This window comes from Hyperolius riggenbachi, chromosome 10 (genome assembly GCF_040937935.1).
Source record: "Hyperolius riggenbachi isolate aHypRig1 chromosome 10, aHypRig1.pri, whole genome shotgun sequence".
Taxonomy (NCBI): Eukaryota; Metazoa; Chordata; class Amphibia; order Anura; family Hyperoliidae; genus Hyperolius; species Hyperolius riggenbachi.
This window is the reverse complement of record NC_090655.1, coordinates 87,311,097-87,329,046: the sequence shown is the minus strand read 5'-3', so window position 1 is coordinate 87,329,046 and position 17,950 is coordinate 87,311,097. Positions and strand designations below refer to the sequence as shown.

Genomic DNA, 17,950 nt, shown 5'->3' with positions numbered 1-17,950 from the left:
TGACTAAGGTCTGAGCGCTCACACGTAAGCATTTGCAACAGCAGACACGGAGCAACTGACAGTCTGGTACTATATATACAAAGTTGCTCCGCAGCGCTGCCCCAGCCACTCAGCCAATCCGAAGTACTGTTGGAGTCAGCTGACTTGGCAGATCAGCTGACTCCCCTTCTATTCGCATAAAGGTCCTGTCGCCTGGCGCGCGCGCGCGTAGCCCTCAATCTATGTGCAATAGAAGGACCAGGCAGATCACCAGCATGTAACTGGGCGGCAGAGGCCGCTGGCTGACACGCGGAGACAGCCGCTGCGGCATCTCCGCTATCCCTTACACTAAGTTACTCATTGTAAATAATTCTTACTGTGATTCAATCCTGGGTCTCTGTACCATTGACAGTTTCTGCTGCACAGAACTCGGCTAATCATGACAGCAATAGACCAACCCCAAACAAGTCAGAAAGGACAAATTAGGTGATCAGTAGGGGTATATGTTTGTTATATTCCTCTACATTGCCTGGTGCAGGGAGAGTTGTCTCTTGGCTTCTCCCTGCATCCAGCTGACCACCGCCGGGAACATACGTACACAAAACCTCATCGTGGTGAATTGACCAAAATACAAAATATACTGCATTTAGTTTTGGAAACTATGGTCCTGTAATGCTGGAGGGTCATCATACTTTCTGACCACCCAGCGTAACAAGGCTAAGTAGCTGGATAATGGAAGAGGCTCCACAGATGGACACAGGAGCAATGAACAAGGGAGCAAGATTGCCCAGAGCAACTGCAGCTCTGGGCTGCCTATCAGGCTAGATGCTATGTGATACAATACACAACAGACATAGCCGGTAACCGGCTTGGGTCATACACGTTAATTCAGATGTCAGTCGTATTGGAAGATTTGGCAGATTCGTAGTCGAGAGGTAGGCAAAGGTCGGTACACAATACAATATTACAATACAATACTGACTGATTAGAGTACATATATATTGTGCTGATGCGCAATATATGAAATGTAGCTCTCAAATAACTCAGCTAAAGCACGAGTAATGACAATTAACGAGACAGACAACAGACAGACAGACGGAATGCTCAGCCAATCTAGTCACTGTTTCAGCGATGGCAACATTCACACTGAGATAGACAAGACTAACAGGTAGGAGCAAACTAATGGCAACCGCTGCTATAGTTCGTCCTCAAGAACAAGGCTAGAAGGAATACTACCAGTCACCAACGTGGTGCTGGCAGAATCTAACTATCAGGATCAGAACGACTTCACCGACCACCGCAGGTCAGCAAACATCCAGCAAACATGACAACACAGCAAGGCATTATACATTTACAATAACAATTTTCACAGCATAGACCCAACGACAACTCAGAGAGCTGAACGCTATGTCGGGCGGGGTCTGAAATGGCAGACTTTTATGCTGGCATCAGCCAATGGATGCAGGTATGCAAATTCCCACACAGCTGAATGGTAATCATTCAATCCTGAGCTGGTTTGATTACCATTTGCTAGCTGAAAGACTAATATAACAAATGCATGCAGTACTATGCAACAACATGCATGCAGGAAATCCAGGGCTGTCTGTCTGGAGTTCAACTGCAGCAAACCATAGGAGGAATCCTGACATCATCCTGAACTGCTCTGAACTGCAGAGTGATTGCAAATGACAATAAGGCCTGGGGCACACCAGAGGAGATTTCTGAGCGTTTTGAGTTTTTAAATCTGCTGCTAATGTTATCCTATGTGTCTGTGCACACTGGAGCAATGAGGTTTTGTAAAAAAAAACCATAGCATTACATTGGGAAGAGCTTTTAGAGGTTTCAAAAGCTCTTCCCAATGTAATGCTATGGGGGTTTTTACAAAACCTCATTGCTCCAGTGTGCACAGACACATAGGATAACATTAGCAGCAGATTTAAACACTCAAAACGCTCAGAAAAACTCCTCTGGTGTGCCCCAGGCCTAAGACTCACTGCGAATGCGCAACCAAAGTCAAGCAGACAAGTCAGAACTGCCCAATTGCAGCTCCAGGAGAGATCCTGACAGGTCCTCCATTTTGACATCCAAGTTCCTTTTATTACTGTCAGTGTTCCAGCTTGTTTTGAAGGATAATGATTGTTTGACTGTATAGAGCTCAACTGACACAAATAAATAATTAATAAGTTTCAACAAAAGGAATTTCCTTTAGGTTCAGTATATCAGTTGTAATAATAAAATCCCATAACCTGATTTGAGATCACAAGGGGAAAAAAACACGTACTTGGCTGTGTCACGCTGTATATGCTGCCAAAGTAATTGTAGCCATATTGACACACTTTTCCTGGATTTGTCCCAAATCACACAGACCCGCCTTCTGCATATAGTGTTTAGGGCAGAAGAGTATTGCTTGTCTCATTGCCTAACAAGGGACCTGATTTACTGCATCACCTTACTGCATCCTGCATTCAGGCATGATTTATCACTTGAGAATTCACAGTGTTATTGTCTCAATATTGGAGCAATCAAGTAAGCTTTCTTCCTAAATGACATAAGTGTAGAAGAGGAGTCTATAAACACATATGAGACAGTAATATATTATGTTTTTGTAAGTTACTAAAAGTCTTTGGGATTCCTTTTTATGACCCCTTTCTTAACGAGCTGCTTGACTTAAGACTCCTTTTCTGTTGACTACAATGTGACACCTTTCCTCATTGTTTTCAGTCCTTTTTATTACTTGCAAAGTCTCTTTAAGGGCCCTTTTCCATTTGCGGAGTGATGCGAGTGCAGCTACCTAGCCGCATCGCTTCACTTCCGCTGCTGGCCGCGCCACTTCCACGTTGGGAGATGTGGAAGTGTATGGAGGGGACGGCGGGCGGATGCAGTTGTGCAGCAGCAGATACTTAGATTGCTCTGCACCGCTCTGCACACAATGGAAACTGTTCCATTGCCGTGCATTAGTTTTAGAACATCCGCTGTGCGATGCGGCTATGTAGCCACATCGCACCACATATAATCGAAACGAGCCCTTACTAAAGGTAGCCATACATCTGGTGACTTGAATATTCGATTCGATTATTAATCACAATCGGATATTAAACGGTACCACCAAGTGCATGCTCGATCAGCAATGTAATCAATTTCGGGTCCAAATTGGTCGCATATATCAGTCAGACATGCTGCAAGATGTCAGGTCGTCATGGTCAATTGGGTGCGCAGTGTTAACGGTGAGCGATATTGGGACAAGCAATGAAACCTCAGGCGCTGTTCCCCCGATGTATAAATTAACATACATTTATATATTAGGGGAACAGCACCCGAGGTTTCGTTGCTCGTTACCTGTCCTGTGTCGTCTTCCGATTCGGCCACTCTTCCGTGTGTAGGGCTAATTGAAGAGCGGCGGATTCGGAAGACGGACGTGCCCCGTAATGCAGGACAGGTGATGTATAAATGCACACATGCACACACATTTATACATTATGGGAACGGGGTGGATGCGGTGGGCTCGGACGGTTCCCAAGAGATTTCATACTTGGGAATCGGCCTGCGATGTATGGGCAGCCGATAGATCTTTCTCGAATCAGATTCAATCTGAGAGAGATTTGTCTCTTGATCAAATCTGCCCATTATCGCCTGAAGTAGTGGTACCTTAAGTCTGTCCTCTTCAAGGTCTTGCACTCAACGACCCTACAATTATATATAAGCTTTGCAATGTGCTCTGGCAGGGTGATGTGGCTGGCACATACTGTATCAGGACAGTTATTTCATTAACTTATTACAAGGCACCCCATCTCTCCAGGGGGTATTAAAAATCAAAAGAACTTTGTACCGACTTGTAGTGGGGGTAGTGCTTTGGAAAGGTGTGGAGATTTGCCCCCTTTACAGAAAAGAACCCCTCCTCTAACACTAATGGAAACTGGTAGACAGAGCTGAGGGAGACCCTAATGCTCAAGGGGTGTTTCTGTACACTGCATTTATCTTAGTCCAGTTTTGGGAACTGGTAAAGGGACACCTACACTATACTGTAAAAGAAAAAGAAAGTGCTGAAGAAATATTTATTTTGCATCACAAGAAGGCTCTACTGTGTGTTGTTGGGCTAGTCTTTAAAGGGAACCAGAGCAGGGGTCGAGTCCTGCGTGAACACGGTTGGACGACGTCCACTGACTTTTTTTTTGGAGATTGTACATCGTCCACCCTAGCATGTGGAGGGGAGCAGCGCAGTGAAGGGGAGCGTTGGGCACAGCGGTGGGGAATGGGGGGCGCCCCCCCCCCCCATTCCCTCACCTTGGGACTCCTCTCCCTCGCTCTCCCCTCCAGAACTAAACATTTGCGGCGGCTGGCAGCGGGCATCAGTGGGCGGGGACTTACCTCCTCCTCATTCCAAGCGCTGGAAGAAGTTCTGCGTGCCGCTGCTCTGGTCTTGACTAGACCACACTAGCGGCACGCACAGCTGCAACTCGCGCCGGAATGAGGAGAAGGTAAGTCCCGCCAGCCGCCGCAAATGTTTAGTTCTGGAGGGGAGAGCCAGGAAGGGGAGCACCAAGGTGAGGGAAGGGGGGGCGACGTCCCCCCTTCCCCACCGCTGTGCACAATGCTCCACTTCACTGCGCTGCTCCCCTCCTGCTGGAGGGACACCTGCCTACATATATTGGGGACACCTATAGACCTGGCTATACTGGGGACACCTATAGATCTGGCTACCTATTCTGGTGACATCTCTACACCTGGCTACCTATTCTGGGAACAACTATACACATGGCTACTTATACTGGGGACACCTATAGACCTGGCTAGCTATACTAGGGGTACCTTTTTTGGAGGATCTGCTGTCAGAAATGTATTTTTGGGGAACCGCTGCTGCCTGATTACGTGTATTTTGGGGAACCGCTGCCAGATTGTGTATGTTGGGGGACCACTGCTGCCAGATTACATGCATTTTGGGTGTTACGTGTATTGTGGGTGATCTGCTGCCAGGTTTCACGTATTTTGGGGAACTGCTGCTGCCAGATTGTCATTTTGTTATTTGGGGGAACCACTGCCATATTATCTGTATTTTGGAGGAACCTCTGCCAGATTACATATATTTTTGGTGAAATGCTGTCAGATTACATCTATTTTTGGGGGATACACTACAACAGAGCTCAAACTCCCCCCGGCAGACCTTTTACACCACTGCTAAGTTCATGTATATTTGGCCCCACCCATGACCACGCACACGCTATGCTTGACCACGCTCATTTTTTGGCGCGTAGCGCAGCGCAGGGGTATTTAGAGTCCACTCACCTCTTTTCCCAGGACTAGACCCCTGAACTAGAGGCAACCAGAGCTGTGGAAACTGAGGCCATACAGTTGTGTGGGCATGGGAGAAGAAACTTATCAGTGTGCCTGACTCCTGCTGAAATGCTCAGTGAGCCAGTAATCGCTCTCTGTGAGGCTGACTTAAAAGACTGCGCATGCGCCGCCACACTACTTCTGTGGCAAAGCTGAAGACTAGATCTACTTGCAGCCACAAACAGAGGGGTTTACCGGTGCTGCCTCACTAAGCATGGTGAGCAGTAAGTGACTGCTTTCATGCCTACACCACTGTATGGCCTTAGTTTCCGCAGCTCATCATTTCTGTATATAACCTATTCATTTGTTATTGGTACCTGCAAAAAGAATTGAAGTAGGCTATGATCTTCCTGTTTACAAGATTAAGGGGGCAAAAAGAGCCATGCCTAGGGCACCAAAATAGCCAGAAATGGCCCTGAGTGTAAGATAAATGTTACTAATGTTGTGGAAAAAAGCGACATGACCGGCACTGCTGACAATATCAGTGGTTTTATTGATCAATCACAAGTGACACATGGATTGACCTAAGGCCTTGTTAACATCAGGGCTGTTTCTGTGCGCTTTTCACAGCGCATTGCACTGTTCGTTTAGCAAGGTATTGGTTTTCCCATGTAATTGAATGTGCCTGGTTCACATCTATGCGCTGCGCTGAGTTACAAAAAAAAACACGTAGTGTTGCATGCATTTCTGTGCATTGAGTTGTAAAGAGCACATCAATGCATGTGAATGGGTGCGCTTTTTTTAGCGCATAGAAACGCATGCATTTGTTACCCCTAACTGAAAAAAAAAAACATTTTCAAATGAAAACAAATGTTTATTGACAACTGCTACTGCGACAATAAGCAAAACATGCTGAAAAAGAGCATGTAAACGCATGGGTCCACTTAAAAAAAGTGCACCGCAATGCACTGAAACGCACACTAAAGAGTACAAAAAAGCATGCATTTATTTTATCATACACGTTTCTCAATGCACCCAATGTGAATGAGGGCTAAGATTGGCCTCAAAAGAAGCATGTTAATTGCAAAACAGTCGTCAGGCCTCCATTCAGTGCCCAGCACCCACTGCACTACTTCCCCCTACAGGTGTATGGTAGGAGTAAGCACACTGATTTAATTTTCACCTGGTAGGACTGAAATATGCCATTTGTGGTATGTTGCCATATGACATGTCATTTGTGATTAACTAATAAAACCAAAGTTATTGTCAGCAGTGCTGGTCTTCTTTCCACAAAGCTGACTGAACACTGAAATCTCTCATCCTGACTCTGAGCATACTGACATGCGGTAGGGGAGCCAGCTTGCTGCAAATTTACTGTCTGTAACCACCCACTGTCTCCTGTCCTGCAAGGGACAGATAGTGCTGGCACAACCCTTCCTTTTTCTCTTCTACCCTTCCTAAATGTTACTAATGGATTGGATGAGGGAAGGAAGAGAATGATGCTGTGGAGGGGAATGGGAATACATTGATATACATGCAAACAGTAGGAATGCCACACAACATTTTCTTGGGACTAGGTGGCCCCATGTATATATTTTACTATGGGGCCTGGAATTTGTGACTTTGCCTTTATTGCCTTGTTATAAGCCCAAGTGACCAACTTTCAATAAGCTGACTCAATAACAGTCATCATCATAAATGAATAGGTAATTAGATTTAGCCTATCAATGCCTTTAGCTGCTGAATAATTACCCAGCTGCCAGGTAAATTGTTTACTGAACATGTCCATGTTTTGCTCGTGACTATGAAGCTGTTTGTAGATGGATAAATTGGTTTCCTGTTATTGTCAGATAGCACCCATCTCTTATTGCAGCTGGCGATTCTCCTCCTATGAAATAATGAACATACTTCCAGAGCATACTTCAGGTGTATTTAGTCCTATACAATGTGTTACTTACCAACCATAAATCCATATGAGAAATAGAGGAAGTAAACGTTTGGGGCGAAACTGCTCATCATCAGCCCCCCGGCTATCAAGAAACCGCTGAATATGGTGACCGGTCGAGCCCCGAAGGAGGAGACACACACACTACACAGGGGACCTGAAATAAAACAATATACATTATTAAACATTCCATTTTTTTGCTGCACTCACACCTTTCACCTGTCCCTACAGTTGCCTGAGCCCAGAATGTAGTAGAAAGTAGTAGTATCTTATTACAGTCGAGTCTCTGTTATCCAGTATCAACCAGGATTGGCTAATGCTGGATAAGTGTGCTTTCTGGTTACTTGAGACTCAATGGTATTTATACAGAGAGGGGTATAGTACTGGACTATTTTTAACATTGAGTCTGTATTAAATGTTATAGTACAATAATTGAAAGTAAATTAACCTTGAGGGAGCCATGGAACTAAGTTTTTAAAGAGGACCTACACTATTGCACAGGAGTCAAGGAAAGCACAGAGAAATCCACGCTGTGTATGTTGACTGAGAACAGCCTGTCTAATTCTAGCTTATCTGCAAGTAATCAGCAGGTATAAATAATGGCTGTCAGCACTTCCCTGTGCTGTGAACAACTTATAAAAGTGTATAGAATGCCATAACATTATAACAAAAATATGTAATAAAAACAGTACATTACTGTTTGTACGACATCAACTTTGTATAAATGAAACGCTTATAACGCAAGTGTTGTATGTAGGGGACTATCTGTATAAATAGATGCATTCTTTAACTGCATTCTTTAACAATGACAAGTGTGTCTACTTTATATTCAACCTCTAAATTACTGCATTGGGTATTAACCGTAGATTTGGACTATAAGACGGTCCTGACCATAAGACACACCTAGGTTTAGAGGACAATAACCAAGGGGAAAAAATATATATACTAAACCTGGTGCATCCATGTTGATGGGGCATCTTGTGAATTATGCCCCCTTTGTACTTCATGCCCCCTTGTACCTTGTGTCCTCTTCTGGCCCTCTTGTGTCCCCATGTGTCCTCCACTTTGCCCCTTTGTGTCCCCCTTGTGTCCTCCTCTCTGTCCCTTTGTTTCCCCCTGTGTCCTCCGTTTGTCCCTTTGTGTCCTCCTCTGCATGAGCACAGTACAGTGAGTATCCCGACATTGCGGCGGGTTGGAGGTTCGTATTGGCAGGCGTTCTGAAGTAAGGAACTCCCTGCATTTGGACTATAAGACTAACACTTTTGGGGGAGAAAAAGTGAGTCTTATAGTCCAAAACCTACAGTAAGTGCAGTGCGATTTCAATCACTGCAAAGGTGAAGGTAGAAAAAGTTGACTTGCTTGTGATTTTTTTCTTCATAACTTTGACGAAATAATTTTGAACTGAAACATGTCCTTTTTTTCCCCCATTTCAGAAAGTTTGTTGGTATGTCATCATGTTGTGTAGAGCAGAGTACGAAGCTACATAGTACAGCTGGGACAAAGGTCAAGAATTCCCATGGTACTGGCCAAAGCATGGTCTTCAGGGGCGTAGCAATAGGGGTTGCAGAGGTAGCGACCGCATCGGGGCCCTTGGGCCAGAGGGGCCCTCCCTCAACTACAGTAATTAGCTCTCTATTGGTCCTGTGCTCATAATAATCACTTCAATAGATACTTTGAATAGTGGTGATCCTTAACAAACTGTTTTCCATCCTTTTCTTGCACCTCTGACACTGTAGTTGCCCTTGGCAGGTTTTGGTGCGTCGTATCAATTGTTACGTATAGAGTGCTTTGGGGGACCCCATTGTAAAACTTGCATCGGGGCCCACAGCTCCTTAGCTACGCCACTGATGGTCTTTTCAGAAGAGATGTCGGGACTGCCAAGGCAGATTTGTCTGAACAAGGCCTATAACAGAAGTCAGTATACAGGTCCAGGTATGAGAGAGATGTACCTGCATCTTAAGTCATTTGCCTCAATACACAAGCTGAGCTCACTAAATTGAAGATCAACAACTAGAAAGTGTTCTAGCCTGGAGCCATCTGTTCACCTTATGCTAAAGGTTGCTGGAATTGCCTTCATTATCATTAGCTGCAGGTTTATAGCACATTAATGTTAAGGAAGTGCTGGGAGATTAGCTATCTCAATAATTGTTTTTTTCTAGTAAACAAGATTTCTGCTGACATACCATACATGCAGCGCACGGTTTTTAGGTAATTCAACATGCATTCAGCTGCACACAGCAATGAAGAAATCAGTTTAGTAATTAACACAGTAATTATGAGAGGAGTTCTTGGAAACATACCATGGAGTGTGCCAAGTGAGGCTAACAACTTACTATGTACTATTTCAATGAGAAAAATAGATAATCTAGATCAAAACTGTATATCATGTTGCGCTTCATGATTTAGGTGTTGTATGTTTCTAGAAAAATATTAAAATACTGCTACAAATTAAAGAGGAACTGTAGTGAAAAAAATGTAATGATTAAAATTGTTTCTTTTTTTACAATGATAATAATAAAACTAGTCCGTGTTTGCCCATTGTAAAATCTTTCCTCACCCTTACATTCTGAAATGTATCACGGGTGGCGTCATCTTTACTCCTGCCAGGTGATCTTTACGTAATGTTTGTTTACTGAGATGCCACGAGCGGATGGATGAAACCTTTTCACCAACTTGACATGGTAACTGTGAAGCACCTCAAACCATCAATGTGAGAGGTGGAAATCGGCAACAAAGATTGGTATAGGTTGGCATGTTACAATAGAGCAACTCCCTGTCCTAATGAACCAAGAGGGTTCCAAATGTGTGTGAAAAATTACTATGTAGCGACCCTGTTGCCAATGGGGCTTTAGAGCAAGACAACTGCACCCATGTACGTGAGGTTTCTTTTAAAAAAAACAACTGCATCTCTGATGAATCACATTTTGATCTCAGTGGACGTTTGCTTGCAGGGGCGTCGCTAGCCCTATTTTGGGGGGCACGTGCCCCAATCTGTCCTGGGGTGCCCCGGATCTCTTCCCCATGGGTGCCCGGCACTGCCCGCTGTCCCCTCCTGGCCGCGGCTGCCCCCCCGGCTGTCCCCGCGGCCAGAGCTTCAGACCTCGATCAGCGGGCGACCAGTCACAGCGGGTGCTAGGACCTAGCGTACACCACTGATATGCGAAAGTGACATCACTATCTGGTCGGGTCGCCCGCAGCGCTGATCAAGGTCTGCTGGCTGCAAGGTAAGGGGGGGGGGGGGGGGGGTCCCTGTCACTCACTATCTAAAGCGGGTCCCTGTCACTATCTCACGGGGCTACATGTCACTATGTAACGGGGGTCCCTGTCACTCACTATCTAACGGGGTCCCTGTCACTCACTAACTGGGGTCCCTGTCACTCATTAACTGGGGTCCCTGTCACTCACTAACTGGGGTCCCTGTCACTCACTAACTGGAGTCCCTGTCACTCACTAACTGGGGTCCCTGCCACTCACTATCTAACGGAGGTCCCTGTCACTCACTATATAACGGGGGTCCCTGTCACTCACTATATAACGGGGGTCCCTGTCACTCACTATCTAACGGGGGTCCCTGTCACTCACTACCTAACGGGGATCCCTGTCACTCACTACCTAACTGGAGGCGCCTGTCACTCACTACCTAACTGGAGGCGCCTGTCACTCACTATCTAATGGGGGTCCCTGTCACTCACTGTCTAACGGGGGTCCCTGTCACTCACTATCTAACAGGGGTCTCTTTCACTCACTACCTAACTGGGGTCCCTGTCACTCACTACCAAACTGGGGTCTGGGTCCCTGTCACTCACTATCTAACGGGGGTCCCTGTCACTCACTATCTAATGGGGGTCCCTCTCACTCACTATATAACGGGGGTCCCTGTCACTCACTACCTAACTGGGGTTCCATGTCACTCACTACCTATCTGGGGTCCCTGTCACTCAGTACCTAACTGGAGGCGCCTGTCACTCAGTACCTAACTTGAGGCGCCTGTCACTCAGTACCTAACCGGAGGTGCCTGTCACTCACTACCTAATCTGGGGGGCACCTGTCACTCACTAGCTAACCTGGGGGTCCCTGTCACTCACTACCTAACTTGGGGGGCTACCATATCAAGGGGGCATTCTGCCTATTTATGTGAAATGCTGTCTATTTATGTGCCTCATGACTTCTGAATTTGTCTTGTTGGGAGCCTTATGATTTGTTGGGGGCCTCAAGATTGCTGAATTTGTCTTGTTGGGGGCCTCATGATTTGTTGGAGGCCTCATGATTGCTGAATTTGTCTTGTTGGGGGCCTCATGATTTGTTGGAGGCCTCATGATTGCTGAATTTGTCTTGTTGGGGGCCTCATGATTTGTTGGTGGCCTCATGATTGCTGAATTTGTCATGTCGGGAGCCTCACGATTGTTGAATTTGTCATGTGGGGGGCCTCACGATTGCTGAATTTGTCATGTCGGGGGCCTCACGATTGCTGAATTTGTCTTGTTGGGGGCCTCATGATTGCTGAATTTGTCTTGTTGGGGGTCACATGATTGCTAACTGCGAGACTATGGTAAAAGCTGAATCCTTATCATATGAGACAATAGCAAAAATTGAATACATTTTTCAGGAGTAGGATGGATGAAATTGTTTATCTTCACAGATTATTTTCAACTTGGATTTTCCATAATGTTCATGTATGAGTTAAAACGTTTGTACAGTATTTATTTAGTTTAAATTGCTGTTGCCACTTTGCGATAGATAACTGACTTTTGGATTGCAGTTTGGGCACTCGGCCTCCAAAAGGTTCGTCACCACTGTCCTAATCTAATGTCCCACCATTGCTAGGTTCATGTAAATTTGTCTCCACCCGTTACCACACCTACATTCTGGTCCATGGCCCACCCATTTTTCGGTGCGGCGCGATAAGTGCGCCGCACAACGTGATCCTCATGTTTTTGGCACGCTAGCTAAATTCTGCTGCCTACAGTAACAATAACAATAACAATAATATTTATATAGCGCTTTTCTCCCTGGGGACTCAAAGCGCTGTGACCCTGCATTATGCAGTCTCAAAGGCTAGGGAAAAGAGGTGAGTTTTTAGCCTTTTTTTAAAGCTGTCCAGAGAAGGAGCCTCTCATACTGATTGTGGAAGTGAGTTCCATAGAGTAGGGGCTGCATAGGAAAAGGCCCGAGCACCAAATGTTAAGTGTATCCTGGGAATAACCAGCTTCATCTTGTTGGCAGAGCGGAGGATGCGTGGAGGGGCATAAAGTTCCAATAGATCCGCTATGTATTTGGGTCCCATGTGGTGTAGAGCCTTGAATGTCAGCAGGCAGATCTTAAAATTGATTCTCCATTTTACTGGCAACCAGTGAAGAGTTTGCAGTACTGGGGTGATGTGTGAGCTGCGGGGGGCATTGGCTAGGAGTCTTGCTGCAGCATTCTGTACTAGCTGTAAGGGGCGCAGAACCTTATCTGTAGATCCGATTAACAGGGCGTTGCAGTAGTCTAGGCAGGAGGAAACAAATGCGTGAACCAGGGCAGGTAGGTCTTCAGCTGGGATTAGGTGTTTTATTTTCGCTATATTTCTTAGATGGAAGAAGGAAGACTTGACGACAGCTGATACCTGCTGTCTGAGTTTTAGATTTCCATCCAGGATCACCCCAAGGTTTCGCACAGAGTCTTTATACTGTACAGTATCTCCCCCAATTGCTAGTTTGAGGTGGTGAGCGTTTTGAACTTTATCCATCATGTGTGGACCACCTACCACCAACACCAGTATGTACAGTATATGCTGTTCTCTAGTGCCTGCACTGTGTGCTGATCTGTGTACAGTGTAATGTGTTACTCTGTGCCTTTACTGATTGTAAACCAGCTGTATTGTATGCTGATCCCTGCTACTTTCAGTTTGTACAGTATTAGCTGTAAAGCCTGGTACACACATACAATTTTGATTAGCCAATTTTAGCTCTGTTCATCAAATTCATTGTCTGTTGGCCCATTTACTGCACGGGGGTGGTAAAATTGGTCAGTGATTGACCAATCAAAATTGTATATACATCTTTGATCTATGCCTATACTGATTGTAAATAATCTAAATAAAGGACAGGGGGCTCCATCCAATATTTTGATGGGCAGGCCCGTTATCTGTAGCTTACACCGCTGCTAAGTTCATGTACATTTGGCCCCACCCATGGTCACGCCCACTCATCACATGGTCATGCCCATTTTTACCGCATATACCTCCCCACCTGGTGCCCACAGGTGCCCCCAATCTCCAAGGACCCTAGAAACGCCCCTGTTTGCGTGTCTGGAGTGAAACCACCAACATTGAAGCAATCATTGTTGGACATACTCAAGTTGGTAGCAGCCTTTTTTTTTTGGGGTACGGTCAAGGCCGCTTGAGACCTCTGGATGGCACCCTCAGCTGATATGGGTATGTTTCCATCCTTAGGGCCCTTTTACACTTAATGCGTTGGTATGCATAAGTGTGCGTTAGTACGCATTGGTACTCGTTTTTACATAGCAATGCAAAAAATGTCAGTAAAAAACGAGTATAGTGGGAACTGCGCCATAGGAAAACATGGACATTACTTTGAAAATCAGTTTTCTTGTCATTTTAACTGAGAGCAACTGATTAAGTGTAAAAGGGGCCTTACCGATCATGTACACTTGAATATGTTGATGGTCTTCCCTTTTCTATGAATAATGTATCTATTTTGATGAAAAGTAACTCAAAAGTATGATTCATCCTTCTTTAAACAAAAGATAATTATAGATCTCACCTCCGAGTGAGCAAGAATTTCAACCATAATGCCAACATGAGTTCAATATCCAAATAATTCCTTTATGCCAATGAGAGCTAGGCATGCATCCAAAACCAATGCTTTATAGCACACAAACACACCTTTTTAATTTGACAGAAGCAGATTCTGGTCTGGGCTGCCAGCGCTGGATCGCGCTGGCGAAGGGAGATGGGGAAAGCCTCATTAAGATCCAGAGGCTTCCACCTCCCGAGGAAAGTATACCCCAGGGGCACTTTTTCCCTTATGGGTTTACTTTAACTTCAAAGAAAAGTGTTGATGTTATCTTGGCCCTAATCCCTAATCTTGGCCCTAATCAGTGCAAATTATGGATTGGATATGACTGTCTGGATAAGACTTGTGGGAGTCATGTTATTGTCCATACAGTTAAGTTATGGAGAACCCAAAACCATCAGGATTTCTTACAGCTGGCCCAAATGAACCTGAAAACCAAAGTATTATTCTGCCTCCCACTTCAGCCTAACTGGACGAAAATTTTCGTCCAGTTAGGCTGCGCGCACTCCCACGGGTTGCGCGCGCTCCCGCGGGCCCCCCGTGCGTGCTCGCGCTGGGGGCCGTTAGCCCAGCGATCAATGAAAGGGATTATAAATCCCTTTCACTGATCGGACCCCACCCGGAGAAAAGCCGACAGCGTCTCTTCAGACGCTGCGGCTTTTCTGAGATCAAAAAGTTCCCCTGCTTCTATCTTCTTCCTGGGAGCGAGCTCGTTCGCTCCCAGGACTTTTTGACTGTGGCCATCTTGTGGCCAAATAGCAAACTACACCAAAAAACACTTTGTGTTGAATTAATACATTTTTAAACATGTAAAATCCCGTTTACCTCCCACACCAAAAAATACCCACATACAAGTTTTAATAAAACATAAAATAAAAAATTACAATAATAAAAAAACAAAAAACATAAATAGTTACCTAAGGGTCTAAACTTTTTAAATATTCATGTCAAAGGAGTATATCAATATGATTTATTAAATTATGGGCTTCTAAATAGTGATGGACGCAAATTTAAAAAATGCACCTTTATTTCCAAATAAAATATTGGCGCCATACATTGTGATAGAGACATAATTTTAACGTTGTAATACCCGGGACATATGGGCAAATACAATACGTTAGTTTTAATTATGGAGGCATGTATTATTTTAAAACTATAATGGCTGAAAACTGAGAAATAATGAATTGTTTCCGTTTTTTTCTTATTCTTCCTGTTAAAATGCATTTACAGTAAAGTGGCTCTTAGCAAAATATACCACCCACAGAAAGCCTAATTGGTGGCGGAAAAAACAAGATATAGATCAATTCATTGTGATGAGTAGTGATAAAGTTATTGGCAAATGAATAGGAGGTGAAATTTGCTCAGATGTAAAAAATTCTCAACCCTGTAGGCTGAAGTGGTTAAAACAGAGGGGTATGTTCAAATTTCACTTTCATAAGAGAAAATACATCTTTCTTTTAGACGATGGCATGTGCAATGGCAGATGCACCCTGAAGCTCGTAATAAGGGCCCCTGAGGTGTCCTGGAAAAAAGCATTGGCCATGCCTAGTGTTGAGCCGGAATTTTCGAAATTTCGCGTTACTATAATTACGCATGCGAAATTTGCTATTACGATGCGAAATTATGGTAGCGTAATTGCCATTAAAATTGTAATTGAAAATACTGTAAGCGTAATTTTCAACGCGTAATTTCGCGTTTCGTTCATAACGTAATTTTGCGTTAAACCATAACGTAATTTCGCGTTAAAACATAACGTAATTTCGCATTTCTCCGTAATTTCGCGAATTTCGTAATTACTTGTTAGCAGGGTTGCTCGCGAATTTTCGCCAAAGGCATTTTCGTCTGCATGGCGAATTTTGATGCGAAATATCACTACATGGCGAATTTTATATGCGAAATAGCATTCCGTAACGTGAAAATGACGCGAAAATTAACGCTTACAGTAATATGAACTATCGCGAAATTACGTTATGTAACTACGCTTACAAACGGTTGCATGCAAGGCAAAAGTAATTTCGCGATACCCACTGTAATGCGAAAATTATGCGAAAATTACGCTTACGCGGAATTTCGCGAAATCCTTCTTCATTACGATTATGTACTTACGGCCATAATCGTAATGACACTAATTACGTGAAATTTCGCGAAATCGTAATTAAGTCATTATGCTCATCTCTAGCCATGCCCCTCACCGGGCAATATTGGCGGGAGATGGCTGTCGGATGAGCAGGGACTGTTGGGGATCTGATTGGAAGGCCTCACAGATTGAATGGTATGTTGACCAATACTTTTGAATTGCAGTGCACTGTTATCCTGCATAACGTTTTTTGGATTCAGAGTGACCGTTCCAATTAAGTCTGATTGATAGGGGGATGATTGTGGTTCAGGTTACTTATATTGTGTTTGCACTGTGGTTGGACATGTGTGTTTGTCCTAGCCTTGACAAAGGGGAACCTGATTGGCCCCGAAACCATCGTCAGAGCACGGTCAGATACTTATGTGTGTGTAATGGCACAATAAATAGTACACTGTTCCTGTTAAAGTTTGTGTGTGGACCCCTCTTTTAATTCACTGGAAAAAAGGGTGCTGCCATTCGCGGCAATGATAAAAGCCACGATTAGCAGCAAAGAGCAGAAATTTGTGCGCCCAGAAGCGCTTAATGCTTAGCAACTTACGACAACAAATAGAAAAATTAATACATCTATTACTGCAATTTGCACAGTGGGTAGGGGTTTATGAGTTGAGCACCATGGACAAGTTAACAGTTAGGTGCCAAAAGGGGGTGTTAAGGGTTAGATGCCACTGGGGGAGGGGGGGAGGGTTAGGCACCAGGGGGTTAAGGCATGGGAAGAAGGAGCGTTAAGTGTTAGGAATCGGTAGAGTGAGGGCTCTGTGTGAGAGTGGGTTAGGTCATAGTAATATATAGGTAAATACAGCATTGCCTCTGCTCTTCACCCCATACAGGCTTGCTTTGATACTAAATCGAATGAGCCATTCAGTGGTGAACCTCAAATGTGTTGTTCTCTTTTGAACTAAAAATATTGAAATAACTTGCTAATAATCAGACTAATCAGTTAACAGGTCAAGATTTTTAATATAAACATTTCCATAAGATTAACACAATAATACAGTGATGCTTTGTCATCTAATACCTCTTTATTAAGGCCCTGGAAGCATTTGAGAATAACCCTAACTTTCCACTGCTGCTCACAAAGGGTTCTTTGTAGAAATCAGAAATCCTCTGTGAAAAGCAATCCGGCACTTTCTGTGAACTGCGGAACAAAATTACCTGTGCCAGCACTGATACTGAAGAAGTTAAAAATCCATTATTGTGGTGACTTCTGACAAAAGAGTGTGCTCTGCTATTTCAAAACACAGGACTGGCCATTAGAAATAGCACATGGATGGATATCTATATAAATGATCAGCAACAACTTTGCATTTGAATAGGCAATGTTTCAGACCTATCAGGGTCTTTTCATTGAACAGATGTGGTTATATGAATTTACTGAAATAGCTGCACCAGTAAAAAGAAGGAGTGTATGTTTGCTATTCTGCACTTGCCTTGTTTTGGCTGGAGACATACAAGCAAGAAAAATCTGCACACTCTTCAAGCTGCAATCATTGTTTATAGCTCCAATAAAGTGCCAAAATATCACATGTCAAGGTCATGCAAGGTAGCCTTTATCAAGGTCATGGCCTCAAAATGCTGTGTTAGATTTAGCTATTGGGGCAAAAAAATATCCAATTTAACCAGTTCACCACTAAGGGGTGTCCCCCCTTATGGACCAGAGCAATTTTCACCTTTAGTATGTTAATCACAGTGACCTTGCAATCAGCAAAACGCATACACTTCGAATATCAGATGGAAGGGCATGCAATGTGGAAGGGCCCTGAGACTAGTCTCAGACTCCTCATGCCACACCCAGGAAGTGATGTCACACCGGCACTATGTTGGGCA

The 17,950-nt window shown here is 44.3% G+C and overlaps 1 protein-coding gene across 2 annotated transcripts in view; it reads right to left on the bottom strand.

Annotated features, from left to right (window-relative positions):
• SLC16A9 (solute carrier family 16 member 9) overlaps positions 1 to 17,950 on the bottom strand; it is a 111,759-nt gene that overhangs the window by 18,343 nt on the left and 75,466 nt on the right. For both annotated transcript variants that reach the window (XM_068258365.1, XM_068258366.1), the window contains exon 4: positions 7,206 to 7,349. In XM_068258365.1, coding sequence (XP_068114466.1) covers positions 7,206 to 7,349 — 144 coding nt within the window. The remainder of the gene's footprint in view (positions 1 to 7,205; positions 7,350 to 17,950) is intronic.